This window comes from Gavia stellata, chromosome 5, assembly GCF_030936135.1.
Source record: "Gavia stellata isolate bGavSte3 chromosome 5, bGavSte3.hap2, whole genome shotgun sequence".
NCBI classification, from domain to species: domain Eukaryota; kingdom Metazoa; phylum Chordata; class Aves; order Gaviiformes; family Gaviidae; genus Gavia; species Gavia stellata.
In genome coordinates, this window is record NC_082598.1 from 179688 (window position 1) to 206023 (window position 26336).

The 26336-nt window shown below is 65.6% G+C and overlaps 1 protein-coding gene across 1 annotated transcript in view; it reads right to left on the bottom strand.

Moving 5' to 3' along the window:
• Nucleotides 1-543: 543 nt before the first annotated feature.
• Nucleotides 544-26336, bottom strand: part of LOC132317027 (dedicator of cytokinesis protein 2-like) — an 84330-nt gene continuing 58537 nt past the window's right edge. The window contains exons 29-53 of the mRNA XM_059817651.1: nucleotides 14447-14545; nucleotides 14084-14178; nucleotides 13512-13590; nucleotides 13266-13366; nucleotides 12995-13053; nucleotides 12007-12155; nucleotides 10456-10541; nucleotides 9728-9884; nucleotides 9375-9415; nucleotides 9026-9116; nucleotides 8829-8948; nucleotides 8222-8311; nucleotides 7983-8087; nucleotides 5659-5800; nucleotides 5393-5474; nucleotides 5208-5292; nucleotides 4865-4951; nucleotides 3373-3549; nucleotides 3146-3229; nucleotides 2897-3034; nucleotides 2465-2550; nucleotides 1881-2031; nucleotides 1394-1505; nucleotides 703-836; nucleotides 544-633 (exon numbers count right to left, since the gene is read on the bottom strand). Coding sequence (XP_059673634.1) covers nucleotides 544-633; nucleotides 703-836; nucleotides 1394-1505; nucleotides 1881-2031; nucleotides 2465-2550; nucleotides 2897-3034; nucleotides 3146-3229; nucleotides 3373-3549; nucleotides 4865-4951; nucleotides 5208-5292; nucleotides 5393-5474; nucleotides 5659-5800; nucleotides 7983-8087; nucleotides 8222-8311; nucleotides 8829-8948; nucleotides 9026-9116; nucleotides 9375-9415; nucleotides 9728-9884; nucleotides 10456-10541; nucleotides 12007-12155; nucleotides 12995-13053; nucleotides 13266-13366; nucleotides 13512-13590; nucleotides 14084-14178; nucleotides 14447-14545 — 2640 coding nt within the window. The remainder of the gene's footprint in view (nucleotides 634-702; nucleotides 837-1393; nucleotides 1506-1880; nucleotides 2032-2464; nucleotides 2551-2896; nucleotides 3035-3145; nucleotides 3230-3372; nucleotides 3550-4864; nucleotides 4952-5207; nucleotides 5293-5392; nucleotides 5475-5658; nucleotides 5801-7982; nucleotides 8088-8221; nucleotides 8312-8828; nucleotides 8949-9025; nucleotides 9117-9374; nucleotides 9416-9727; nucleotides 9885-10455; nucleotides 10542-12006; nucleotides 12156-12994; nucleotides 13054-13265; nucleotides 13367-13511; nucleotides 13591-14083; nucleotides 14179-14446; nucleotides 14546-26336) is intronic.

A 26336-nucleotide genomic window follows, 5' to 3' on the forward strand; every position in this document is an offset into this window, starting at 1 on the left:
GTCCTGGTGCGGTGCTGCAGGATGGGGTCTCGGCCAAGGGACGGGAGCTGCCCCTGGGGTGGAGAGCAGGAGGGGAGGGAAGAGCTCAGCGCATGCCGTCGGGGAGCTTTGCTTGTCGCCCTGCGCCTGGGGCATGGGCAGTTCTGGGTGGAGGGAGGAAAGTCCTCTTAGGTGCCTGTGGTCGCATCACCGGAGGGGCTGTGTGGGTGGGAGCTCAGCACAGCTCTGCATGGGAGAGACGTCCTGGCACAGGCTGGCGTGGAACTGCTTCACCTTAGCAGGGAGGCGAGCCCAGCCTGAGGGCTGACACAGGATGGCAGTGCCCTGTGCCGAGTACCAGGATGCACAAGGAGCCCCGTGGCTGTGTAGGATGCTTGTGGTGTAAATACTGCAAAAGAGGGGGGCGAGGAGTGGTCCAGCGGGCGAGGATCAAGCAGGGCTATTTGTCCAGCAACCAGATGGGAGCAGGGGCACCACTGGCTTTTCCATCCCATGGGCAGGGGGGGCCGTGAGCAGACAGTGCAGCTGCGGGTGGGCATCGGGTCAGAGCTGTGACATGCGCTTGGACTTCGGTGGTGGGAGCGGTGGCGACTTCAGGCCTTTATTTCCATCCGCTGTCAGCGATGTGGATGCCTGCGAGCAGAGAGGACGGTTACGGAGGGCGGGGGGTGGCAGGGGCTGGGGGCCTGGGCTGGGCAGTACCTTCCCTCCGGTTGCGGCGTCGCTCTGCTCCAGGAACGTCTCGTACACCGTGGGGCTGATCTTGCGGGGCAGCGGCGGGGCCTTGCTGGCACTCTTCACGCGGCCGCCGAAGCCAGTGGGAGAGAGGCACAGCCCTGCGCAGGCAGGGGACGTGGGCTGGGCAGAGCGGCCAGCCTGGGGGGCCCCTTGGGGTGCCCTGGGCTGCCAGGGGCAGCTCTCCTGCCTGCGAGAGCCTTAAGCAGAGAGGCTGGGGGTAGCGTGGGGTGCGAGCCCCACTGGGAGAGGGGAGCTGGCTCCTGCTGGGAGCTGATCTTGGCACCGAGACCCAGCGGCACGAGGTCTGGGAGCGACGGCCGACAGCTCCGCAGGGAGCATTTGGGGGGCAATACGTGAGCCGCGTGGGATCTGCCTGTGCTTTGGCACCGAGTGCTCTCCCTGCCTGCTCCCGACTGCAGGACACGCCTGTGCCGCTGTGGGGATGGGATGAGGGGGTGAGGGCACCTGCACTGGGGTGCAGGGCTGGGGGTGCTGGTACCTGCACTCTTGGGGTGGGGGCACGGCCCTGCTCGTGGAGACAAGGGCTGGATGCTGCTTGGGGCTGTGGGGGCTAGGGAAGGTGCCCCCCCAGCCATGCCAGGGGTGCGTGGGGGGCCAGGAAGGTGCCCCAAGCTGGCAGCTGTAGCGGGATTACCTGCAGTGCTGGGCTGAGCACCGGCGGTGTCTCGGCTTGGCGGGGGCTGTTTCCCATCGGAGCTGCCCAGGCTGCTCTCGCTCATGTTGCGGGAGAGTCTCCGCTTCTCGTCCTGGGGTGCAGAGGGGAGGCTCAGCGCCTCGGGGGGGGGGACCAGGCTGCATGGCAGCACCCACAGCCCCAGGAATGCAGGAGCCTCTGGCAGGGTGCGATGTTCCCCAGCACCCTGCCTGCAGCCCAAAGGCAGCCCCTGCCCACAGCTCTGGGTCTCCAGCCTTGTTCCCCACCAGCCCCTGCTCCTGGCCCCCCTGCCCTCAGCCAGCTGCCTCTGTAGCCAGGGCTGCCACCAGCCCCCCGAGGGGTCCCAGCCATGCTGGGTCCTGGTGCTGCTGGCTGGGCCAGGGGCTCCGGGTGCAGCAAGATGCCTCGGGGAGTGTGAGTGGGGCCTGGGGAGGAGGGGAGGCACCAGGGCTGTGCTGAGCATCACCTTGGGCTCCGGCAGCTCTGAGATGGACTGGCGCAGGTCCTGCCGCCGGTACCCGAAGAAGGTGCTGGAGCGGTTCTCCTTGCGCTCGTTCTTGCGGTCCTCGCTCTCGGAGGTGTGAGGGGCAGGCTTTGGGGTCAGGGTTGCCTCCGTGCTGTGGAGCAACTGTGGCTGGTGAGGAGCAGGCAGGTGGAGGGGGGAGTGGGGAGCCCGGCTGCGCTGTGGCCCAGCTGGACCATGGCCAGGAGTGGCCGCCCTCAGCCAGGCACCAGCACCATCTTTGGCAGAGCTCAGTAGTGGCTATTTATGGGGGACAAGCCAGCAGGACAAGCATGGATGGCTCAGGTGACAGCAGTGTCCACGCCACCCCATGGGGATGGGGACATCGTGGTGGCACGGCAGGATGGACCCCTGAGATGCAGCTTGGCATAAAGGGAAGCTGGGAGGGCAGCGGACTGGGGAGGTGGGGGAGAAGTGTCCGGGGCTGAGGAGAGCGAGGATGGCTCAAGGGTGTGGGGCCAGCGGGGAGGGGTGAGGGCAGTGAGAGGGGGTGGCTCGGGGCCGGTGGTCCCCACCACAGCACTCGCCTGTCTCCAGCATGGCTCAGCCGGTCCCAGTCGGGTCCCCAGGCCATGGACCTGGGTCGTCCACTCCGCCGGTCCTCGAAGCAGACCTGAGAGCACAGGGAGCGTGAGAGCGAGCCAGGAGGGATGAGAGCACAGAGCCTACCTTCTCCTTCCCTTCGCTCAGTCAGGGCCAGCAGTGCCCTCTCTGCCCAGTCCTGGTTTTGTGCCAGTACCAGCCACCTATGGCAGTGCTGTCCCCCCACCCAGGGCAGGCAGGGACCCCAAGGTCCCCCATGCACAGTGCCCCTTGCCCTGTGGCTGCTGCAGTCCCATCAAGCTGTTCCCTGCTGCTCCAGACCTGCATGGGCTTGTCCAGCGTCACCCTACAGGTGCCACACACCACCCGTGCAGCCGCAGCTGAGCCTGCACCGTGCTTGCCACACCAGCACTCACCATCTCCCGCACCCCGTACTGGCTCTCCACCTTCGCCCGCAGCTGGACAAAGCACTGCTCCATGCGCTCGTGGAAGGGCCGCAGGTCTTCCGTCACCTTCCGCCCGTGGATCCGGATCCCCTCTGCCAGCAGTGGGGTCTGCGGGAGAACGGGAACGGGTCCGCCTGGGCTTGTGGGGCTCCCCTGGGACAGGGACGTCAGGCATCTGGCACCCCAGAGCAGCTGCCAGAGGGATGCTACGGGCTGTACCTGCCAGGCGATCAGGTCCTTCAGCTTCTCGATGTTCCCCTCATCCTCAGGGTGCTCCTGCAGGTAGGACTCCTGGAAAAAGGCCTGCAACAACGCCCTCTCAGTCCTGCTGACAGGATGGCTCGGCTCCACGCAGGCAGGGGGTGGCGTGAAGTGTGCCAATGCCTGCAGTCGCCAGCCCTGACAGCACCCGCACTGGCCCCGGCAGAGCACCCACGTGTCCTCACCATCTCGTATTTGGCAAAGCCACCCATGACGGCAGGGTCCACGATGCCGTTGAGCAGCATGGAGAGCGGGTTGACGGGTAGGCTGGGGTCATTCTGATGCCGGTTGATCTCGCTCATAATTTTCTCATTTGTTTTCATCATGGTCTCGATGGCATTTTCCAGGGGGGAGATGATAGTCTGTGCCCAGGGAGGGAGGGAAGGTCAGCAGCCGGCTGACCCAGCGACCTGCCCATCCTGGTTAGGGCCAGCAAGGTGGTCTTTCCCTGGCCCCGCAGAAGGGAGGCCCCCGGGTTGCACATCTCACCCCACAAAGCCCCGCGGCCCCCCGGCGCCGGCTGCCTGGAGCTGAGCCGAGGGTTCATGGGGGAAGCACTGGAAGTGCCGGTCCCTGGCTCCGAGCACAGGCTGCCGGCGGGGTTAGTCCTGCAGGTGAGCGGCTGCAGGCCAGCTGAGGGACGGGTGGCGGTGGCAGCTCAGCGGTGGGCTTAGGGGAAACCCAGGGAAACTTCATCGCTGTGAGAGGGCAGCTGTGCAACAGCAGCGTGCACAGCCCGAGCACCACAGCAGACAGACGTGCAGCCATGCAGTTGCTCTGCAGCACAGCTGTCCTGCGACAGCCCAGCTAGGGCACTTCGCGTGTCTTCATTGCTGCAGCACCTGAAACGCCCTGGACTTTGGCCAAGCACCCCCCTCTGACAGAGGCGTAAAACCCACGCGCGGAGCTGTTGTCAGCAGTGCTAGAGGTAGCAGCGGTCTGCTGAAACTCCTCCAGCGCCTCTGCTGCTTCCTGCACACGGTCTCCTGCTTCCCACGGAGATGTGCGTCCTGGTGGGTGAGCCACATAAACCTGTCCCTGTCACTGGGTTGATGCTACCAGCACCAGCCGATGGAAGCTGTCGGTGCCCTGGGTGCCGGGGGGGTCTCTGTGCCCAGTGTCAGCAGAGAAACCCTTCCCTGTGCGCTGGGACAGTGTTCCCATGGGGCACTGGCCTGAGATCAGCCCCCGGAGCGGGGCAGCGAGGGCCAAGGTGATGCCAAAGGGGGGTGGTCCCCCGCTGCTGGGCAGGGGTGGTAGCTGGGCTCTGTGCTCGCAGAGCGAAGGGGGCCGTGCTCGCACCCCGCTCTGCAGGCGGAGGGTGCACGTGAGAGCTGAGTCTGCTCTGCTGCAGGCGCTGCCCCGGGCCACGCACCCGAGGGACCACAGGGGCAGAGGAGCGAGCTGGGAGTTGCGGGGTTTGGGGGCTTGAGCGCTGGGTGGGCTGGATCGGGTTTGCACTGAGAGCAGAGACTGACGGGGCGTGGGGACCGGGACAGGGGCTCAGCCGGGGCACCAGGCAGGATGTGTTCCCTGCACCCCGGCTCGAGCTGCTTGAGCTTGGGAAGCCTGGAAGGGGCTGGGGGCAGCGTGCCCACCTGGATCTGGGGTTTGCGATGCTGGTCGGGGAAGGGATGCCCTGGGAGAGCCCCACTCCCCCCGCACCCCCCTCCTCACCGTGGTGGTGGAGGTCACCACAAACCAGCGCAGGATGCCGGGCAGGGGGTAGGCTGTTACGAAGGTCGTCCTCTCAATCCACATGGTCTGCAGGGAGGGCAGCAGTCATCCTGTCACCCCCCTCCCCATCACCCTGGGACACCCCTGGCTGCCCCCTGGGGCAGGGAGCTCCCAACTCCCCTTCCCATGGGCACGGGGCCACCACCTTCCCCATCCCAGGACTGGGGGACCCCCTGTCTCTCCTGCATCCCCCTTCCTCTGGACACCTGGCTCCTCACGGGGTCCCCCCAGCTTTCCCTGTGCTTCCCAGCCAGGGGTCCCGGCAGCCCCCGCCAGCACTCACTGCAAATTCATTGTCTGGATCCTTTGGGCCTTTCTTGAACGGCCGCGAGTAGCTGAACTTCTGGACATGGTTGGCTTTATAGAAACTGCAGGGGAGGGAAGGGGCAGAGGATGGGAGATGTCCCGTGTTGCGCTCCCTCCCACACGGAGCAGAGCCGGTGCACTCCTGCACGCTGGGGCACTCACTTAGTGATCTGCTCCGGGATGCTCCGGTCCTTGAACCGCACCTTGGCTTCCTCCACTGGCTGCACGGTGAAACACTGGATATCTGCGGGAGTGAAGGAGCCACGAGTGCGCACTGCGGGGGACGGGGGCTACAGGGGAGAGGGTCCCCAGGGCCCGGAGGGGGACAGCCCCAGGGGTGAGTGGGGAGGTGCTGCAGGACCTGCGCGGGGGGTGATGGCACAGGGAACGAGCCGCCCTCCCAGCCCGTCCCCACACTGGGAGGATACACTGGCCTGGGGAGCCGGTGATGTCCTGGCCGGGTGGAGAAGTGCTTTTCAGCTTCTCGGCGTTGGGGAAGGGGCTCAGCAGCCGCATCTCGAAGTCCTCCCGGCGCTCGTACTCCTTGCCCCGGTAAATGAAGACCTTGTTCTGCGGGGAAGGAAGATGGCAGCCTGTCCCAGTGCACTGCGGAGCGGGGTTGGGGAGCCCTCGGCCCCATGCTACGGCTGCAGCAAGCCCCGGTGTGTTAGGGGTGCAGGCGCTGACGAGGCTGAGCCCCCAGCTGAGCAGGAGACCCCCCCTAGAAAAAAATATTTCCCCAAACCCAGCAACTGGAGGAAAAAGGAAGTAAAGGGCGGGCTGGCTCAGACAGCCAGGGCTCTGGAGCGAAGGTCTTTGGCTGGGGACGCAGCGACGGGGGTCTGCGGTCGGTGGGTACAGAAACCAGCCAGGAGACAGCAAGGAGCCCCTGAAAGCTGCCGTGACCTCCATGAAAACGGTGCTGCCCTTGCTGGGCCCTAACAGTGGAGTGGGAAAATAAAGACCAACACTTCAGATGGAAGAACACCACCAAGCTTGCCAACTTATATCTGAGCAGATTAAAAACCTAAGGAATGCAACAGCAGTGAATGGGGGTGAAACATTTTGCTCTTGTCTGGAAAGACGAGCCCTGCCCTCACGGGTGGACCCCAGGAGCCCGTTTGCCAGCACAGGAAAAGGGAGAGATGCTGAGCAAACCCCTGCCCACAGCACCTCCCTGCAGGGATGGGGAGAGGGTCGGCGGGGAGAGGGTCAGCGGGGAGAGGGTCGGCGGGGCTCCCGCACTGACCCCGGAGGTACCCGAATCTCTTCATAAATAGCACCGTTAGCACAGACCCACCTCTGCACCAAAAGCACAATACAACGCACATCTGTCCCTGCACCCCAGGTACAACACGGTGCAGACACACGTATCTGTGTGCCGCAATCATGAAACAGCAGAAGTACAGCCACGCACCAGGGATGGAGCAGAACCTGCCCCACCGCGGGCCACAGGGACAGCCCGGCAGAGATACAACATCCCTGTGCGCAGAGGACACAGTCCAGGAGCCCCTTCATCGTGCGTTAGGGAGAACCACAACTTTCCACGCCTTTCTTCTCTAAGTCTGTCTCCAACTGTTTGTAAATAGGGACCATAACCCTCGGCATGGCTAGAGTGAAGCTGCTGGCTTCATTTGACAGTGGCCAAACCCTTCCAGCGAGCGGGGATGGAGGTGGCAGACACAGAGGCGAGCACCAAGCACCTCTGGGAACGGAGCACAGGGAGGGTGCCTGCTGGCAGACAAACCCGCCCGGACCTGGCACTGCTCCGTGCCGGAGGGGTGCAGGTATGGCCAGGCACTTGCTGGCCGGGGCACGGAGGAGAGGAGCTTTGGGATGGAGCCCACCCTGCCGCGCCGCTCGTCCTTGGAGGAGGCTCGACTGGATGAGCTGCTGCCTTAGGGGCAGAGCACGCGGTGTGTGCTGGGAAGAGGAGCGTCATCCCCGGGCGCTGGTGGCGCCGGATGGCACCTCGGGGCCACGGTCACATCCGCTGCCTGGCTGGCACATGGCCTGGGCAGAATTGGCAGCACACCCGAAGTGAGAGCTGTTAACGTGAGGCATTTCCCAAGGTCGTTCCTGAGAAGGAGGCAGAACTGGGACACCCACTGCACGCGCAACCCTCCCTGCTGCTGGAGCATGGGCCGGGAGCTGGAGGGGCAGCGCTGGAGCCACCGCTCTGCCGGCGCTCCCGGAGTGTTCCGGAGAAGGTAACAGGGATCTGGAGGAGCAGTGGCTCCTCACCTGCCGCTGGGGATGTGGCTTCTCACTTTGTGCTTTTTGCTTGTGGCTAAAATTCTCTTCTGACCCTTGCAAATCCCTGTCTTAGAAGCAGTGTGCCCAAAGAGCCGGGGCTCGCAGACCCTGCGCCGCACCCCGCAGCGAGCCAGGGCCAGGCTGCCTCCCAGCAGGCACCGAGCTCCTGCCCGTGCCCCGCTTGCCCCGTCCCGGGGGACACCCCTGTCCCAGCGGGCAGGGACCCCATGCGCTGCCAGACCTCCTCCACTTCTCCCAGACGGGGATAGCCTGTCCTGGCGCTCAGCCCTGCGGACTCACCCAGTCGTGGCCACCACCCCGGTGAGCGGCCCCATCCCTCAGGAGCGGGGACGCTGCCGGGGCTCGGCTCGCAGGGTGCTACCCTGAGACGGCGGCAGCCGTGAGGCTTGGCGTGGGTGCCGGCACCGGCCTGGGCAGGTGCAGCTTGCCGGCCGCTGGCAAAGCGCTGGGCTCAGCGCGGCCAGGGGCTGCTTACCCGGAGGAAGGGGGGGAAGCCTTGCCCATAGTAGCCCACAGCGAAGTAGTCCGGGCTGGGCCGCAGCACCTTCAGGATCTTCTTGTAGAACTTGGCTTGCCGCTGCTGCAGGGGGAGAGGGGCAGGAGTGGGGACGGAGGGGGTTCCTCTGCGGGACGGGAGCCCTGCAGACCCCCTGTCCCTCCCCACAGCCCGCTCTGCCGGCAGCCGCCCCCTCCCCAGCCCAGCCGGGCACTCACCAGGATGTCACTCAGCATTTCGTAGTCGAAGACTTCGCTCTCATACTGCTCCGCCAGCTCCTTGCAGATGTGGATGGCCTCCTCCCACATCTGCATGAGATGGGGCCAGGGCGGGGTGAGCTGGGGCAGGGGGGCACTGGGGGCTTCCAGAGGAGATCAGCCCCATCTGTGGGGACACCCACACCCCTGCTCCTCAGCGAGGAAGGGAGGGGTCTCCCCATGCAGGCTGGTTGTCCAGCTGGGCACTGGTGGGCTGCAGCAGGACTTGGCTTCCTGCTGTCACCAGCAACCGAGCCCCCTGCCCCGGCGAGCCCCTCTCCCGGGGTGCCCCCAGGCAGCGATGGGGCTGAGGCTGCGATGGGACAGGACGGGGGGAAGGACCGCCGCCGCAGCTACGCAGCTGTGCGGTGAAGCATGCAGCCCGGGCTCGCTGCGAGGCAGCTGCAGCCCTGCCATGGTGGCGGGGAGGGCAGGTGAGCCGGGCTGCGGCTGGGGGCTCGGAGCAGGAGGCGGCAGTGGCCGGGGAGGTGGGCTTGCCCTGGACTGCCCAGCTCCTGCCGGCTGGCCGGGGCGAGGGGTGCTGCCAGGGGCACGCGGCCGCGCTCACCTTGCCCTGGTCGAAGTAGTCGATGATCTGGTTGTAGAGAGCCTCCTTCAGCTGGCGCTGGGTGTGCAGGCTGGGGCTGTGCAAGCCCTGCATGGGGGCTGTGTTCGCCTCGTCCGACCACTGCGCGGAGGCAGTGGGAGCCTGTTAGGCTGAGCCCCTGCGGCCCCCTGTGTCCCCCACAGCCCCCCATGCCCCACCTTGAGGAGCCGGGCATGCAGCAGCAGGGTGTAGGCTCCCTCGGTGTAGTTCTCGTAGCTGACGTGCAGGTCCTTCAGCTTGTACAGGTACCTGGGAGCGAGGGCACCGTGCGCGGGGCACGATGGCCGGTGTGGCTCAGGGTCCGGCTCATGGTCCCCCACGGGGCAGCGTCCTGCCCTGGCAGCCAGGTGGGAGGCAGAGCCCCCGGCGCCCTGCCCCTCCTGCCGCTCTGGCTCCGCCATCCCCATCCCACGTGCCTGGGGCCAGGGCGGCAAGGGGCTGGAGCAGCTCGGGGCCCTGGGACCCTTCACCCCGGGGTGATGCCGGTCTCCCCAGGGCTGTGCTCACCTGATGTACATGGCCTGGCGGTCGATCTCCTTGTAGAAGTTCTGGGGAAGAGCAGATGAGCCTGTTTTGAGTGAGCCCAGGAGGGGGCACGTGCCGCAGCCTCCCATGCTCGCACACCTTGCTCTGGGTCATGGTGCTGCTGGGACCTCCCGGCGTGGGGACTGGGCTGCCCTCAGCAGCGGGGAGCTGCACGGTGCCTCCCAGCAAGCACCTCCCAGGGGACACCGGGTCTGGCACCACGTGCACCCCATCTCTGCTGTGCCAGGGGCACCGCAGCCCCTGGGGGGACCTGGGGGAGGTGGGGCTGAGCCCTGCTGGCCCCGGGGAGCTGGGGGCATGGGGCAGGTGCCCACCAGGAGGTTGACGGTGCAGCTCATGCTGTAGGTTTTGTTCTCATCGTTCATAACAGCCCGGTAGTCGAGGAGCCGCTCCAGGAGCCCGGTCACCAGTGCGACGAAGTTCTCCCCGGGCTTGGCCAGCTGAGGGTGTCTCCGGCAGCAGCTGAGCAGGCTGAGGAGGAGAAGAGGTCACAGGTCTCACTGTGTGCTCAGCTCCGCAACGCTCCCACCACTGCCCCGGCTTAGGTCCCCCAAGCTGCAGGGAATGGCAGGGGGGGAAGGCCCCCACAACAAGGGACAAAAAGCAACCCCTGGTCAGGAGCGGGACGGGGAAAGCCCTGTGCTGCCCCCCACCAGGCACATCAGGAATGGGGGAGAGACCTGACAGCTCCAGCCACCCTGCACACGAATCTGTGACGGGCACCACGGGGCAGGAGCAAAGCCTGGGCTGGGCAGGGGCATCACCTGGGGCAGGGCAGGGGTAATTTCTGGGGCAGGGGCATTGCCGGGGGCAGGCAGGGACAGGCTGGCTGGGGCAGCAGCGGTGTGCAAGGGGCACATGATGCTGCTGGAGCAGCAGCCTTCCTCCTCTCAGGTCCCGCTCCCCCGAGAGGCATGCTCTGGGTCAGAGCACAGCGTGAGGAGGAGCGGGATGGCCGAGATTCAGCTGGGGCGGGAGGATGGTGGACAGCAAAGGGTCGTGCCCTGGAGAGAAGGTTGCGGGGATGCCACTGCACACTCACATGCTCTCAAAAAGCTGCTTGTACTGCTCGTCTCCCCGGCCGCCCTCCACCTCGCTGTCCAGTTTGTGCAGGATCTCATCCTCAAACTGCAGAGACACGCATGAGCACAGCCGAGGAGCCGAGGATGCGCTGAGCTTGGCGCCAGGCTGCTGCAGCTGCAGCCCCCGGGACATGGGGCCGCAGCGCTGGGACAGGGGGGGCTGTGGGAGCTGGAGCCAGCTCAGGCCCCCAAACAGCCCCCAGGCTCCGCTGCTGCAGCCCCTTCCCCCAGGACTGCCCAGCACAGACGGGTCCCTGTCCCCCCTCCCAGGCCATAGTGCTCCCTGGTGTGGCTGGGCCCCCGTACTGCCCCGGCACAGACGGCCCCATCCGCTCTCCAGGTCCCTGACGTGCTCCCCAGGTCCCCGTCCCGCTCCCGTGCTGGCCTCGACGCCGTCCCCCAGCAGCCTGGGTCCAGCTGACCCTGGGGGTCTCGGGGCAGTGCCCTGTGCCCCCTAAAGCCACAGCCTTCCCTGCCAGGGGTGGCAGGACGGGGTCTGCCTGCGGCCCCCCATCTCCCAGCTGATGCTCAGCCTTCAGGTCCATGGAGTTTGTGCTCCAGCTGCAGTCCATGGACCCAAAAGCCTGGGGGATCCTGCACATGCACGGGATGGGATGGGATGGGATGGGATGGGATGGGATGGGATGGGATGGGATGGGATGGGATGGGATGGGATGGGATGGGATGGGAAGGCCCGGACCAGGTATCTGATCGCCGGCACCCCTTGCCTCCACGCTGGGTCCCTCTGGGGTCTGCACCTCCCGCACTCGGGGGTCCCTGTCTGCCTGGGCCAGGGGCACTGCCACGGTCGGCTCCCGAGCCACGGAGCCCCTGTGCCCTGACGGCTTGGGGACATCGCCTGCGAAGGCCTCAGGTCCTCCGAGCCCCGCCGTGCCCGCACCTCTCCTCCAGTGCAGCTCTCCTGTGGCTGCAGGCCCAGGTGCGAGCAAGGGGCTGGGGAAGGGGCTGCAGCAGGACCCGTGTCACCCGCGGCTCCCAGGGCAGTCCCAGCCCCCCTCCTCCCATGGGACACCCCAACAGGGGGAAAGGCTTCCAGCTCAGTAGAGAGAAATGCCACCTACTCATAAACTGGAAAAGCCTTTTGCATGGCGAAAACTCACAGCAACGAGGGAAGACAGAGTGGAAATGCAGGAGGTCTGTGCAGACCTCCCCGCTGTGTTCCTGTTTCCAGCCAGTGCTGGGGCCGGCTGAGTGGGTGACGCCTGACCTGTCCCTGCTCATCCACGGGAAATCCTCTGCATCACCCTGCGGCTCTCCCTGCTGCTCATATGCCCGCCAGCTCCCTTGTCCCCTGTCCCTCGGCCCTCCCTCCTGCAGCCCCACATCCCAGGATGAGAGAGGGGAGGCTAAGCGTCACCTGCACCCGCCCCGAAAGGGACGGTCCAGCCCGGGTGAGGAGCAGGATCCAGCCACGGTCCAGCCCGGGTGAGGAGCAGGATCCAGCCACGGTGTCCCCCCGCCACGGCCCGGCCGCAGCCCTGGGCACTCACCCGGCTGAAGCTCTCAGTCAGCTGGTACTCGCAGACCATCATGTCGAAGAAGATGGGGATGGTGGACTTGCGCAGCTCCAGCTCTGGCACGAGAGTCATCTCCAGGATGGGGCCCACCATGCCTGGGATGAACTCGATCTTGCGATGGCCTGGGGAGGGCAGGGAATGCTGGGGGGCCCGGGCTCTTGCAGCCTGCTCCCCGGGGCCAGCCCTGGCCCGGGTCCCCGCGGCTGCGAACGGGCAGCAACGCGTGGAAGCGGAGGGGGAGCGGTGCCGGGAAGAGGGCTGCACGCCCGGGGCAGGCGGCCGCAGCAGAGCCGGGCAATCCTCCAGGGCAGCCGTGCTGGCGGGCAGGTGATGCCGTATGGCCAGGACAGCACGGCAAACACTCGGCTATGGGACCATCAGCTGGGGCTGTGCCGGTGGTCCAGAGGCTCTGGCACATGTGAACAACCCATGCAGGAGCCTGCAGGCACCTGTCACTGCTCCACCATCCCGCACACGTGAGATGTCACCCAAAGGCAGGCTCAACAGCCCCAGCCTCCGGATGTGCCTGATGCCGCGCTGTGGGCTGCCCCACATGCTCCCCCCCTGCTCTCTGCTGGGGTGTGGGGCAGAGACCCGAGATGCTGCGCCCTCCCCACCTGCCTGGCCCCGAGATGCTGCTGGCAGTGTGACCCGCACCGCTGCCAGACCCCGTGCAGGAGAAACGAGGGAAGGCAGGAGCCCGTGGGACTGGGGAATGGGAAGGCAGCGCTACAGGCGGACACCAGCCTGGAGAGGGGAGTGTGAGGGCTCACACCCACGGCTTGCACACCTGCAGATTTGCGTGCCTGCGGGCTCATACACCCTGCTCACACCTGCAAATACTCATGCCCCACACGGGCAACATCCCGCTCGCCAGCACCCGTTCTGGGGACAGTGCTGATGAACGCCAGCCTGCAGAGACTTGCCAAGCCTCCTCATTGCTGGCCACGCTGTGGCTCACCTAGGCTGTACCACATGTCCCGAATGGCAGCTCCGATCATGGCTCTCATGTCCCCGTACCTGCCAGGACAGATGGTTAGCATCGCTCCGCAGCCTGGGGTGCAGCGCCCAGGCCAGGAGCCCAAGCACAGCCCAACCAGCTCATCCCAAAATCCCTGACCCCATGGCGTGGCAGCAGGCTGGGGCAGGAACCTGAAGTGGAGCTGCAGAGCTCGACCCTGAGGCGCTGCTGGCAGGCGGCCGTGTGGGGAGGGCCAGCGAGGGCGACTCACTTGGCCAGGATGCTGTTGCGCTTGGCCTGGGAGAAGTTCTCCAGCTGCAGGGAGTCCTGGGTGAGGAAAGCCACGGCCAGGTGGAAATAGTTGTTCCAAAGCTGCGGTGAGAACACAGGGACGAATGCCAGGCTGGGTGGCTCGGCGGGGGGCAGGCAGCACCAAGTGCCAGGCTGGGTCCCCGTCCCACCCCCCTGGCCCCCACGGGGCACAGGCAGCCCCGGGGCCGGGGCAGCGCCCGCTCACCTGCAGCTCGAAGCTGCTGTTGCTCAGGAACATCTCCGTCAAGGTTGTGGCAAACTGGTTGATGGCGTGCAGGAACTCCCTGTGGGGTGAGCGGCCGTAGGGCGCTGAGCGGAGGGCAGCCGCGCTGCCTGCCCACCGACCCTGCAGCAGCGGGAAGAGCCGGGCTGGTGGCTCCCAGCGACGGTGAGGTGGGGAGCAGTGCGGGGAGTAGTCGGGTCCCAGGCCTCGCAGCGTGCTCCCGCCCGCACCCACACTCCAGTTGGTCCTTTCTGCCCACTGCGGTGCAGCCGAGTGCCACCCGGATGCACCGGTCCTGCACGCCCGGCATCCACGCCATGCACAAACGCCCAGGGTGGGAGGGGTGGGGTGTCTGGTATCAGCTTCCCGCTGCCCCCCAAGCACACAGACGGGGCTGCAGAGAGCAACTCTGCCACCCGGCTCCCAGATGGGGCCGGAGTGGCCCGACAGAGCAGGGAGCGTGCCCCCCGCCCAGGCCCCGGCAAGGCACCCCAGGTTCTCCCGTCTAGCCCCAATGTCCGCCCGCAGGTCCCTCCCAGCCCAGAGGTCCTCACCGGTTCTGCACCATGTTCATCACCATCCAGTCGGAGGGGTACACCGTCTTACCAATCAGGTCCTTGAAGAGGATGAAGGTCTCCATGAGGAAGTCCTGCCGGGGAGGAGGAGATGTCAGGAGCTGGGCTCGACCATGATGCCCTCCCGGGGTGATGCTGTGCTGAGCACTGGGGCTGGGAGCTTCACCTCCGTGGAGAGGGGGTGTGGGCTGTGCTGGGGTCCAGGGCAGGTGGCACCAGTGTCAGGTGCCTGGATGCAAGCAGAGCACTGGGGCCGGTGGGATGCCCCGAGATGTGGGGTGGAGAGGCAGGGAGGTGCGGGTGATGGAGAGCCCAGGTCTCGCTGCATGGGGCAGCACTCACCATCAGCTCAGGCCGGGAGGGGAACGCCTTGATGTAGGAGCTGTAGTGGTCCTTGTCCATCTGGCTCAGGATGGCGGCCATGCAGGCAACGTAGTGACTCTGGGGGAGAGGAGCTGCTCAGGCACTGCCGAGGCCCCATGGCCAGCACCGTGGGGTGCGCTGGGGCCGAGGGGCGCCCCATGGCTGGCTCCGCGGGGTGCACTGGGGTCCCGAGGGGTCCGCGCACCCACCCATGTTCCTCCAGCGGGTCCGTACCCAGAGCCCCAGCTGCCCTGGGGGCCCCTCGCCCTCCGCGGTCCCCTCTTCCCTGGCTCTCCAGACCTCTCCTCCTGCCCCACTCAGCCTCGGCTCCTGCAGCCAGCCCTTCCTCTCCCGGTCCAACACATCCCACTCTGGAGGTGGGACAGCTCTGACACCAGGCTGGTGAGGACGCAGTTGTAACTATAGAGCCTATTTGCTGTAGCACACATCTGTAATTTTTAAGGTAATTTAAGGCAATATGTGGATGTAAGTGCATTTTGTAAATGGCAAGCAGCTTCTTTCCGGAGGCCGATGTGTCTAGACTGCCTCTAGCGAAGGGTCCCAAATTGAGCCATTAACTCCACTCCTGTTCTGGGCGCTCACAGCGTTGCTGCCAGATGAGCAGCGCGGCAGTGGCACAGGCTGCCCGTCTCTGCACCCTGAGAAAGGCCGTGCCTGATCTCCAAATTGTGCTCAGCTGCATTGCTTGTGAAACAAGAGGTGTGGGTGGCAGGGTGCAACACCCACCTGCTGCTCACTACAGCATTTCATCTTCCCTTGAGCTAATCAGCGCAGCGTTTTCCTGACGATACTTCTAATGTAAAATCTGAGTCTGCAACAGACCTTAAAGCACCCTGAATATTGACTCGTTAAGAGGAAGCTTTGGGGACAAAGCTACAGGGAACTCCCTGGGGAAGGGTTCTCAGGAGTCACCCAAGCTCACCCGGGGACGGGGACGCAGCAGCCCTGGTCCAGCCCCCGCAGCGCAGCGGCAGAGTCAGCGCGTGGAAAAGCTGGCTGCTCTCAGCATCAACCACCGTAGCAAGGGTGCTGTCACCCCGCAAACCACCACCCGAGCCGCAGACGCCGGGGAACATAGAAACCAACCCAACCACCCTTGGAAGCGCCATGGTGTGCTGGGGACGGGCAGAGCCCGGGGTTGTTCAGGCCACTCCAGCGTGGTGGAAGCCCGGCCCTGCCGGGGCTGAGGAGGGGCGAACGCCTGGCCACGAGAGCGCCTGACGCTTCCTGCTGTTAAAGACTCAGTTTCCAGCAGTGTCCAGCGTAGCCCACGTCTAACTGCTGAGCTGGGAAGCTGTCTTGGGGATGCGCCCGGGACTGGAAACTGCAGGAAAGGGCGGCTATTTCTGGGGGCAAGAGCAGGAGGATGCATTGTCTGGCAGGCTCAGGAGGAGCGAAGGCCCTGCCATGCCCCAGTGTCACCGACACAGCTTTTGGGGTGGCTTCAGGTGCCAACACTTCCCTGGAGACGGCTGTGCTGAGAGCGCACCACTGGGTGCGGAGCACCACTGCCCGTCCCGGGTGCGCAGGAGCAGCCCCAGCAGCTGCGTGAAGGTACAGGGCAGCTCAGCCGCTGCCGGAGCTTCCTCCTGGCTCATTCCACCCGCTCCGGCATCCCCTCACTCCGTGGCAGGGATGGAGCCCCAGCCAGCTCTCGCCAGCTGCATGGAGCAGCCAGCGGGGAGGGGGGTTCAGAGGCCAAAGGGGACAGCCCAGGGCCGCTCGGCTGCTGCCTGTGACCAAGGGCTCCAGGTTCGCCCCGCTGGCCCCTGAGCAGCCCCAACAGCAGAGCCGGAGGAGCTCCTTGGGAAGGGCTGCAGCTCGCGGCAGGGATTGCTGCAGGGAAGCGCCGTGCCCCACGGCCAGCCCTGGCCGACCTCAAGGGTGCAGGCAGGTTTGCAGGGAATTATCTTTTGAGAAGCAAATGAATAAAACCCCAATAAATCCCAGTGCTTTTAGCATCAAAGCGAAGCCACAGACCTGAGGTTTCCCTGCTGAACGCCGGCACGCAGCAGGGCCAGCAGCAGCTCCATGCGAGGAGGCCACGCAGGTGCGCGGCAGCGATCCTGCAGAGACGCCCAGGTCGCCGGCTGCCCACGGCTGCCTGCCTGCACGAGTCTGAGCGAGTACAACTTGCCCACAAAGCTGGAGGCGAGTCCCTCCTCACTGTGCAGCACGGCCTGCTCCCAGGACTCGGCTCAGGAGCAGGGGATGCCCTCCCTGCAAGGGAGCAAGCACCAAGCGCTGGCAAAGTGGGGAAAGTGCCCCAATCCACCTATGTTCCCCGAGCATCCACATGTGCGACGCCACAGAACCCTGGTCTCGGGAGAGACCCTGTGGCAGGAGCCGGGTTCACCTTACCCACTGACAAGAGCCCGGCTGCGCAGCCCCGCTGCTCTCCGGAGCGGAGCAGGAGCAGCCTGAGCTGTCGCCGAGGTTCTGGGGGGCCATTTCTCATGCACCAGCCAGGGGCGGACGTCACCCACCATCGCTGCAGAGAGAAGCGCTGCCCAACCAGCACAGCCCCGTGGGGAAAGAGGGGCAAGGCAGAAGGCGACGGGAGGAAACTTTTGTGGTAAGCCGGTCGGCTCTGGGGATTTAATGAGATTAGTTCAGCCGTCTGCAAACAGCTGTTCTGGTGGCTGCTGGAGTTAGATTCAGGTGAACTCCCCGCACCGCCTGCGACACCTTCTTCCAGGGAAACCGTATTTAAACTACATTACTGGGAGCCACACAGCCAGGCACTGCTACACATATGGATGTGGCTTGTCCTGTGGACGGCGTGCGCGTGGGGAACGGGCCCAGGGTAGCCCGGCACAGCACGGGGCCCCCGAACCCGCTGGGCGGTCACAGGCACGCACGGTCCCAAACAGCCCCGAGCCGCAGCCCCACCGCCCAGCACCTCCAGGAGCCCCCGCAGCCCCGGCACGGCCCCAGCGCGGCCGCACACCCGGCACCGGCAGGGCCGCGGGCGGGACGGGCTCACGGCGGAGCGGAGGGTCTCTGCTCGCCGGGGGATGCTGCACTCCCGCCCGCTGCTCCCCAGCGCGGGGACCCGTCCCAGCCCCCGCCCGCTGCGGCGGCCGGGCTCCTGCCGCCCCGCCTGGCGCCGAGGCCGCCTTCCCCGGTGCCCGCAGCCGGGCGGACCGGGGCCTTTCCCGGCCCCGTGCAGCTGCTCCCGGGCCCAGCGGCGCTGCTGGGCCGGGGCCGGCGGGGGGACGGGGGACGCGCCCCTCCGTGTGCCCGGCCCCGAGCCCTCGGGGCGGGCGCTGCCCGGAGCCTCGACGGTCCCGGTCCCATCCCCGGCGGGGCTCGGCTCGGCTCTGCCCTCCCCGCCTGCCCGGCACCGCCCGGGACCCGGCCGAGAGGCTGCAGCTACCGGAGCTCGGCTCGGCACCCGGGCGCGGTCCCCGCCGCGGGGCTCCGCCCGGACCCCGCGGCCCTCCCGCCGCTCCGCCGGCGCCCGCCCGCCGCTCCGGCGCCGACACGGGCCCCGCCCCCGCCGGCTCCGCCCCGGTCCCGGCGAGCCCGCGCGGCTCCGCCCCGCCGTGCCCCGCGCCCGCCGCTGCCCGACCCGCGCCGCCGCCGCCGCCGCCGAGCACCAGGTACCGGGCGGGCTGGGGAGCGGGGCCCCGGCCGGGGGAGCGGAGCGGAGCGGGGCAGCGGCCAGGCCGGGCTCTGCGGGCAGCGGCCCTGCGGCGCCCGCTCGCTGCGCCGGGAGCGCCGCGGCGGCACCCGGGCCGGGACCGGGACCCCGGGCGGCACGGGCACCCGGGGCGGCGCGGCAGCCCCGCGGCCGGGGGTGCCGGGGCGGGGCGGGGCCGCGAGGCGGGGGCTGCGGGGCCGAGAGCCGCGGAGCGGGGCGGGGAGCCCCGAAACCGGGACTCCGCGGCGGTGCGGGGAGCCCGGGGGCGCCGGGGCCGTACAGGCACCCGGGGGCCGGGCGCAGCGGGCCCCCCGGGATGCGGGGGGCCGGGGCAGGGGGCCGGGCTGGGCGGGCGGGGGCTGGGTCCGCCGTGCCCCTTCCTCCCCGCCGCCGGTGCGCGGTGCCCGGCCCCGGGCGGCGTCGGCCGCCCCGGCGCCCCGTGCCGCCGAGGATCGCAGCGCTCCCCGGTCCTCCCCTCCTCCGCCCGGCGCCGGGCAGGAGCTGTGCGGGGAAGCGCGGGAGGCACGGGGCCGGTGGCACCCCGCACCGGGCACCCCGCGCCGGGCACCCCACTCGGGGCACCCCCCAGCAAGGCGGCCGGGGGCTCCCCGCACCGGGCACCCCGCACCGGGCACCCCGCACCGGGCGCCCCGCGCGGCGCCGGTGGCACGCCGCACCGGGCAAGCCGCTGGCTGCCGGTGCGGGGGTCTGCGGGGGACACGGCCGTGCCGGAGGCGGCGGCGCGGTGTGCGGGCGAGGGAGATAGATCCGCGCTGAGAGCTGCCGTGTTGGAGGGGCCGAAGACCCCCGAGGGTCGGGGCCCCCGGTGCTGCAGCCCCGCGCCCGCTCCGCCTGCCCCGCTGTGCCGCCCCGGCCCGCGGCACCTCCGCTCGCCGGGCAGCTCCGTGCGGGAGATGCGGGGAGGGAGCTGCGCTCCGGGAGCAGCCCGCCTTGCTCGGCCCGGCTGGCCGGTGCTCCGCTCCCCCTCGGTGGGAGACGCGTCCATCAGCCGGGGCTGTGTTTGGTTGACACACGCACACGCGTGATCCCAGGGATGACACTTTCTGTACCGCACGCCACGCTGACGCCGGCCAAGGGTACGGCTGCTCGCGCTGGAGGGATTCAGCCCACGTTGCTCCCAGCAGCTCCCAGCGCCGTGCTCTGCATTCAAGGCCTTTGTGTCTGCCGGTGGGGCTGAGGCAGGAGCAGAGCCGGGTGCAGCCTTAGCTGCTCCCCATGAAATAGGAAGGCGCAGCTCTCGGGGCGGCTACAGTCCGTCTCCTCCCCGCAGGAGCACACGCAAAATCCAGGTAGAGCCGCAGCTCCTCACAGAAGTGTGGGGAGAGCCTGGAGAAGAGGTCTCCACAGAGCCCTTTTCATGTTCGGAGCATGAGGTGGACACGTATGAGTAATCGCCGGGACCTGGGCTCTGCCAGCGTGTGCCCGCACGGGGACGGCGGGCATCAGCCGGGCTGCCTGCCTGCTCTTGAAGGCGCGGAGTGCTCCTTGCCAGCTTGCAGCTCCCGGCGGTTTCCACGCTCGTCACCTCCCGGGGGGCACGGGAGCAAGCCCCCTGGGACAGCCGCCGTGGCAGGAGGTGCTGGGGACTGCCGGCTGCGCTCCTTCCCTGCTAGTGCTGCCCGAGGAAGGGGGCCGGAGAGCCGCCGGGAAAGTGATTCCCAGGCAAAGCCGGGCTTAGGCTGGCACCCGCCGTCCTTTCCCAGCATGTCTCCTCTCTGCGGGAAGTGTTCAGTCCTTCCAGTGTGCTCAGAGGAGCAGAGTGGATTTAAATGCAGAAGCTCCATTAGACTGAGGTTATCTTCTTTATGAATTATAATTATTATAATTATTTAATAGTATGGTAGCATCCAGAGGCCACAAATAATTAGTGGGTCTATTCCCATCTCTAGTAACAATACTATTTCAGTCCTAACTGGTGCTTTCGGACAGGGTCTCTCTTGGATGTTTACGAAGATGGTCTGTATCATCCTGACTGTTTGGTGGGTGGGGAAACCGAGGCACACATCAAAGACAGACACTTGCTAATTCCTAAATTCCCCTGGTAGCCAGTGTTGTCTAAAGCGCATAAAGATAAAGGCGGGGGGGGGGGGGGGGGGGGGCTGCTGTGGCTGCTAGATGGCATTGGAAATCCACTTAAGGGGAGGAATTTGTATTCTGAAATTACATTCTCCCTATCTGTGCTGGGAGGCCGCAGCCGCAGAGGCCTCCCGCGCTGGCTGCAGGGACCACGGCCGGGCAAGCACTGGCGGGACGGGGAGCTGCCCAGTGGGGGCAGATGAGGCTGCTGGGGGGGCACTGCCTGTGCCCGGGGCTGAGCCCCCGGGAGTCTGGTCCGGCGCGTGCAGAGTCGGCCAGGGCAGTGCGGTCGCCTCTGTGAACTGCTGGGCGGCGAAGCCTTTCTAGCCTTTTCCAGAAATGTGCTTTGTGGACAGCCTGTGGCTTTCTAATAAGACTTCTGGCATGTGAAGGAGCACCCGGAGTCCCAGTCTGTCAGGGCTCCCCAGCCCGGCCGGCTGCTCCGCTCGCTGGGGCGGTTTGGCTCCAGATGGGTGCCTGAGCGCCTTCCTCCCAGAGGGGAGACGTTCCTCCCCAGGAAAGCGTGGATCTGCGGGAAGTCTTGTGATGAGCTGCATCTCCCATGGCCGAAAGTCTTTGGGCCATCTCCTCCTTCCCTTGTCCTGTAATCACTGCGGGAATAGCCCGTGTCGGACGCGCGGGCAAAGTCTGCGTGCTTCGGTGCTGGGCACCGGCCGAGCTCTCCTGCTCTCCGGGACGGATCTCCGCATCAGGTGTTTTCCCGCGTCCGTGCAGCCGTGCAAGGCGTCTCTGGGACTTGGAGGAATGTGATATTGCCCACGCCACGTTCACTGGGAAGGAAGCAGCCAAACAAGGTGTTTCCTTCCTCCGGCGGTGGTCTCTTCTGTAGCCCCTGGGAAAGGTGCTGAAGCCCAGTGCCCAACAGCGGCTGCAGACTGCACAAGGGAGGCTCACCTGCTCTTACACGGAGGCAGCTGAGGGAAGCCTTGGGACGTGAAACAAACTCGTCCCGACCTTATCCCGCTCCATACGGGCTGTCTGCCACAGTCTGCCCGTGCTCCCCTGGGTAGGTCACCCTACCTCTTCATCTGTCATGTAAAATGCCTCTGCCTGGCAAAGAGAGGTGGGAAAGCGAGCGGGTAGCAGTGAGAGCAGAGGCACTACTGTCATGACAGCCATATTAGCATCCATGGGAGACAGAGGAGTAATTTGGCTTCTGAAGGCTTTGTGCAACGGCTTTGTATTTCACTGCGTCTCCCAACCACGTAAAGTCTCCATCTGACAGCACCAGCGTATCTGCAGTTGAAAGAGAGAGGAGCGATGCGAGTGAGAGTCGATGACCCCTGCGTGCCGGGAGGAGGATGTTGTTGCTTCTTCCCTAATTGATGGGATCCCTTCCACGGGGCATTAGCCCTGGTGCGTGTGGCGACGGCAGCCGGGAGCCTCAGGCAGCTCTGGAGAGGCGCCCGCAGGGTGCCCGGGGGTGCTGGCACTGCAGGGAGGTGGGTGGCGGGGGCTCCCTGCTCCAGCCGGGCGACGAGAGCCTTCTCCTGGGCCCTGTGGCTGGGAGAGTGACTAATTTTCCTGCAGAGCACTTCAGCCAGTGACCTAAATAGAGATGCGTGCAGATCCCTCCGCTCGTGCGAGCTGCCGCTTGCACCAGGCCCCAGCTGATGCAGGGGAGGACCCGTGTGTGTCAGCGACGCTCCCCGGAGGCCCCGGGCGATGCTCGCCGGGGTGCTGCAGAGCACGAGGCACCCAGGGCATCGCCCCGGCGGCAGGGGACTGTGCCTGCCGTCCGCAGCCGGACTAGCCCGGGTGTTTCTGGTGGAGCCCCAGCGGTGTTCGAGCAGAGCCCAAGGCCTTGCCTTGAACGCTCCCAGGAGGGAGGAGGTCAAGCGCTGCGGGTGCGGAGGGAGGCTGGGAGGATCGTCGGAGCCCCGGGGAGCTGGCCTCGGGGGACGCTGGCAGAGCTGGACTTGCTGAGCACGGCAAAGCATGGCCGGAGAAAGAACGTGTTTGCCTCGCTGTGAAGGCAGGCGGGCTGAACGCTGAGGAGGGGGAAGAGCCGTTCAAGTGGAAGCACTGTACTGGCACGAGCACAATCGGATATAAACTGGCCGTGATTAAGTGCCTGCAGGAAATTAGAAGGCCTGTGAGCCTCTGCGCAGCCGGGCTCTGGAAGAGCCTCCAAGAGAACCGCGAGGGTAGGGCATGAGCTGGCTTCGTGGTGGAGCTCCCTCAGCAAGGAACCGGATTTCGGGTTGGCTAGCTGCCTGAGGAGATGCTCTTGGTCCTCCATCCTTGAGTCCCACAGATGCTCCGATCCCAGTACAAGCGCGTCGAGTCCTCCCGGAGCCAAGGCGGGATTAAGCTCTGCTGCTGAGTGATGTGTGGTGAACCGGGCTCCTGCCCGGTCCTCCGCTGAGAGCAAATGCCTCATCCTCTGCTGCCACCCCTCTCGGCACCAGTAGCACCTCTTCCCTTTCCAGAGATCAGGAAAAGCAAAGGGTTTGTCCCAAGATAAGCCGTGGTGCCCAGTGAGAGGAGCTGGGTAATTAGCTGTTCTCTTCTGCAGTTCCAGGAGAATATGACTTCCTCTCTCATAAATCTAATCTCCAGGCTTCCTGCGTCTTGAGGAGAAGATTTATGTGTCTGCTCTGGTTTTCCCTCTGCCACAGACGTTACCAGGAGGATGAGGTGGAGGATGGGTGGAGGAAGGGCAGGGCAGGGTTGTTCACGGCTGGGGAGGGCAGCCGGACCCTCCGTCGGTGCCTGCGGTCCCGCTGTTCGATGGGTGCGCTGGCGTCTGCCCTGCAGCCTCATCAGTCCCGGGCTGGTCTCTCCCACAGGACACCGACGTCCATTGAGTCAGGAGGAAGAGCTGAGCTGGGCCTTGCTGTCCCGGAGGAGGAGGAGGAGGAGGCAAGCAGGCAGCTGGAGGCTTTCCCTCTGCTCTGCGGTATTTTTGGACAGGACGGTGTGAAACAGGGCTCTGTTCCTCTGAGGTCAACCCTGCAGCCCATGAGAGACGAGTCTCAAGATGCAAAACCGGAAGATTTAGTGCCTCCCTCTCACAAAATTCACCATCAGTCACTACTGGCCAAGGAGGGGTGACCCAGTCATGGGGCTCTCCAAGGGGCGTTCACAAGCCCTTTACAGGCTGCACGTGGGAGCTGACAGCACATCAGCAAAGCATGGGCTAGTGACGCAGGACCAGGTTTTGCATCCCACCATCCAAGGTGGCACGGCAGGTTCATGGATCCGAAGGGCTCCAGGCTGGGGATGGCAGCCAGGGGATGCAGCCCCAGCGCTGCTCACAAATCCCCGTCGTTCTGAGGAGCATTTGATGTTTGCGGGGAGTGAGGACAATCTGAGGACTGGGTGGGAGTTGGCACCTGAAGTTCAGTGGTGTCCACGGCCAGGTCATAGGAAGCGGTCCCTGACGCTTCCTCGGCTCCTGGGCTCATTCAGCAGAGGAGACATCATTCCCAACTGTGCTGAGCGTCCAGCTGAACCGGAGAGCCCACCGCTGAAGTACTCATGTCATCTATTGCATTATAGTGGCGTCGTCTGATTTTATCTATACATCATCTGATGTGACCTGCTGTCTCACCTTATTCATGCGCTTGTAATTCCCATATGAACTAGAGGAGAAAAACACTCAGACCTTAAAAATTTACCAAGACGGATGATCCACCACCGTGCAAATCCTTTCCACGTTGCTCTAGCGCCGGCTGGCCTCACTTTTTCAGAAAGTCGCTCCTCTGACTGCGCTGACCCCTGATTTTCAGCCGACGTGTTTTGCTGTACTTTGCCTGCTCGGCCGAAGAGGAGCCCGAGGCTCCCGCAGCAGAGACCCCTCCTGCACAGCATCCGCTCCGTGCTCCTCTCACGGCTTTGCGTTTGTCTTTTTCCTTCCTTGCCCTTCTCTCAGCCTTGGTATAATCCGCACGTTTTCCCAGTGGTGAGTTTTTTCCTGTTGGGTCAGTGACAGCCAGTGCCGCGCGGGGCCCGGCTGCCCCTCTGCAGGAGCTGGGCAGAAGCACTGCTAATTGGCGATGATCGTGGGATGATTATGTCTTGAGACATGCTGGTTAACCAGTTTTTAATCCGTTTAATGTGTGCCACATTGCTTTCGTATTATTCTCCTTTCTTCGTCAAAATGTCAAATGTCTCACAGAAATCCAAGTCTGTTCCATCGAGGCTTTTACCTTCATCCACCAGACTTGGAACCTCATCAAAACAGACAGCAAATTGGTTTGATGTGCCGTCTTCTCCATGGCCCTGCGCTGACTGGCATGGCTGGTACATGCTGCTGTCCTTCAGCTGTTACTAGTCAGGCTCCGAGCCCGTTCCCCCGCTGCAGCCCTCGGCCGATCTTGGGCTGGCGGTCGCATGCCCCGGCCAGTGCCAGCCCACCCGCGCCGGCCCGGCCCGCCCTGCGCCCGGGCTCTGCCGCTGCCCCGTCCCACACGCTCGGGCTCTCCCGAGGCTGCTCTCCACCGATGCACCCCAGGGAGGACCCCGATGTCCCCTGTCCCGCAGGCGCAGAGCCCAGCGGGGCACACAAGCGCAGAGCGCCGGGGCTCAGTAGAGGGCCAGTAGATATGACATAGATAGATCCATGACACATTAGATATGACGGATCCCCTTCAGCCATCCCCTCCCCTGCCCGCCTCTGTCCCCGATCCCCATCGTCCCCCAGGAGCGAGGAGCTACCGCAGCCCTGGGCTCCTGACGGACCAGACCCTGGAAGGGGTTGCTGTGGGTTTGGGACCTCAGAGGGGCTCCAGCTTCACAGCACCTCGTCTCTCAGCGCTGTCCTCCCGACAGCCCTCAGCACTGCCGGACTGGCCAGACCCATGTTCTGGGGTAGGGTGGCATTAGCGGCAGACGTCCCTGCTCCTGCTGCTCCAGTCTGAGCAGCGCAGGTCCCCGTACTGGGGTGCTCACGGGGGAGCTGGTGGGGCACAGGAAGGCGATCGGGGAGCATGACTGCGTGCCGCATGACTCCATGCGATGCGGTGCATCGGCTGAGGTAGCGAAACACGGGGGGGGGCGTGGGTGAGCGTGTGGCCCCGGGAACGTGGGGCTGAGTGCCGTTTCCCAGTGTATATGCTTGAGGATAGCATCTGGAAAATGCTGGTGTGACTGGATGCTGGGTGCCTCTGCTTCCTGCACAGACCCTTCCCAGTGGCTCTTTCTGTGCATCCAAAATGTCCCTGGAGCCACGCTTCCAGACGGATCCATTGGCAGAGCAGTTTCCTCGGATTCAGCTACAGTACAGGGGGGCGCATCAGATACCGCAGCCACTGGGTTGCACAGTCCTGATTCTGTCCTACAGCAGGACTCTATCAGCACTCAAAGATGCCGGCACGCTGCAAACAGCGCCCGAACGTGGCACTAAACCTAACCGTGCCATAAAGCATACGCAGAGACGAGTGGGAGGGTCCTAGCTTTTGGTGTTTGACATCCTCAGAGCTGTTCCCAAATGGAGTTAGTGCATGTATAATTTATGGACTTTTTCTTTGTCCTTGTGGCTTGTCTCTGATCTCTCCAGCGGTGCGGTTGGGGAGGCAGAGGGTGCCTCGGTGGAGGCCCTGCTGACTGACAGCACCGTGTTTGCTGCGCAGGCAGTGGAAGAGAATCATCTCGCTCTACCATCGGCCGTGGTTCAGCAAGGTCCCTGCTGCGGACTCATGGCGGCTGCATCCGCGCTCGGACCATGCCGGGAGTGTTCCTGTCCCGCGCTCGGCTGTTGAAGCAGTTCCTGGCACCCTCTGCCCCATGCCCCTTAGCGCTCTCGTTAAGGAAACCTCTGGAGCAGGCTGGCCACACGCAGGCTGCCCTCCGGGAGCGCTCAGCCCGGCCGCGCTGGTCCCAAGCTGTACTCAGGAGGCCAGTCCAGCGCGGAGACATGCCAGCCGGCCTCCCTCTGCCGCGCGGCGTGCTGCCGCCCTGGCACAGACGCAGCCCAGGACGCTGAAGCGGTACCTGGGTGGGGGGTGCTGAGCTCTGGGCACCGGCCGTCGCTGCGGCACGAGCGGGGAGCGGTGACTGTGGCTGCGGCAGCACCTCGGGCAGGGGGTTGCCCCGCGGCCCCTCGCCACCCTGGCAGGCTCTGCCCCGTCCCGCGTGGGT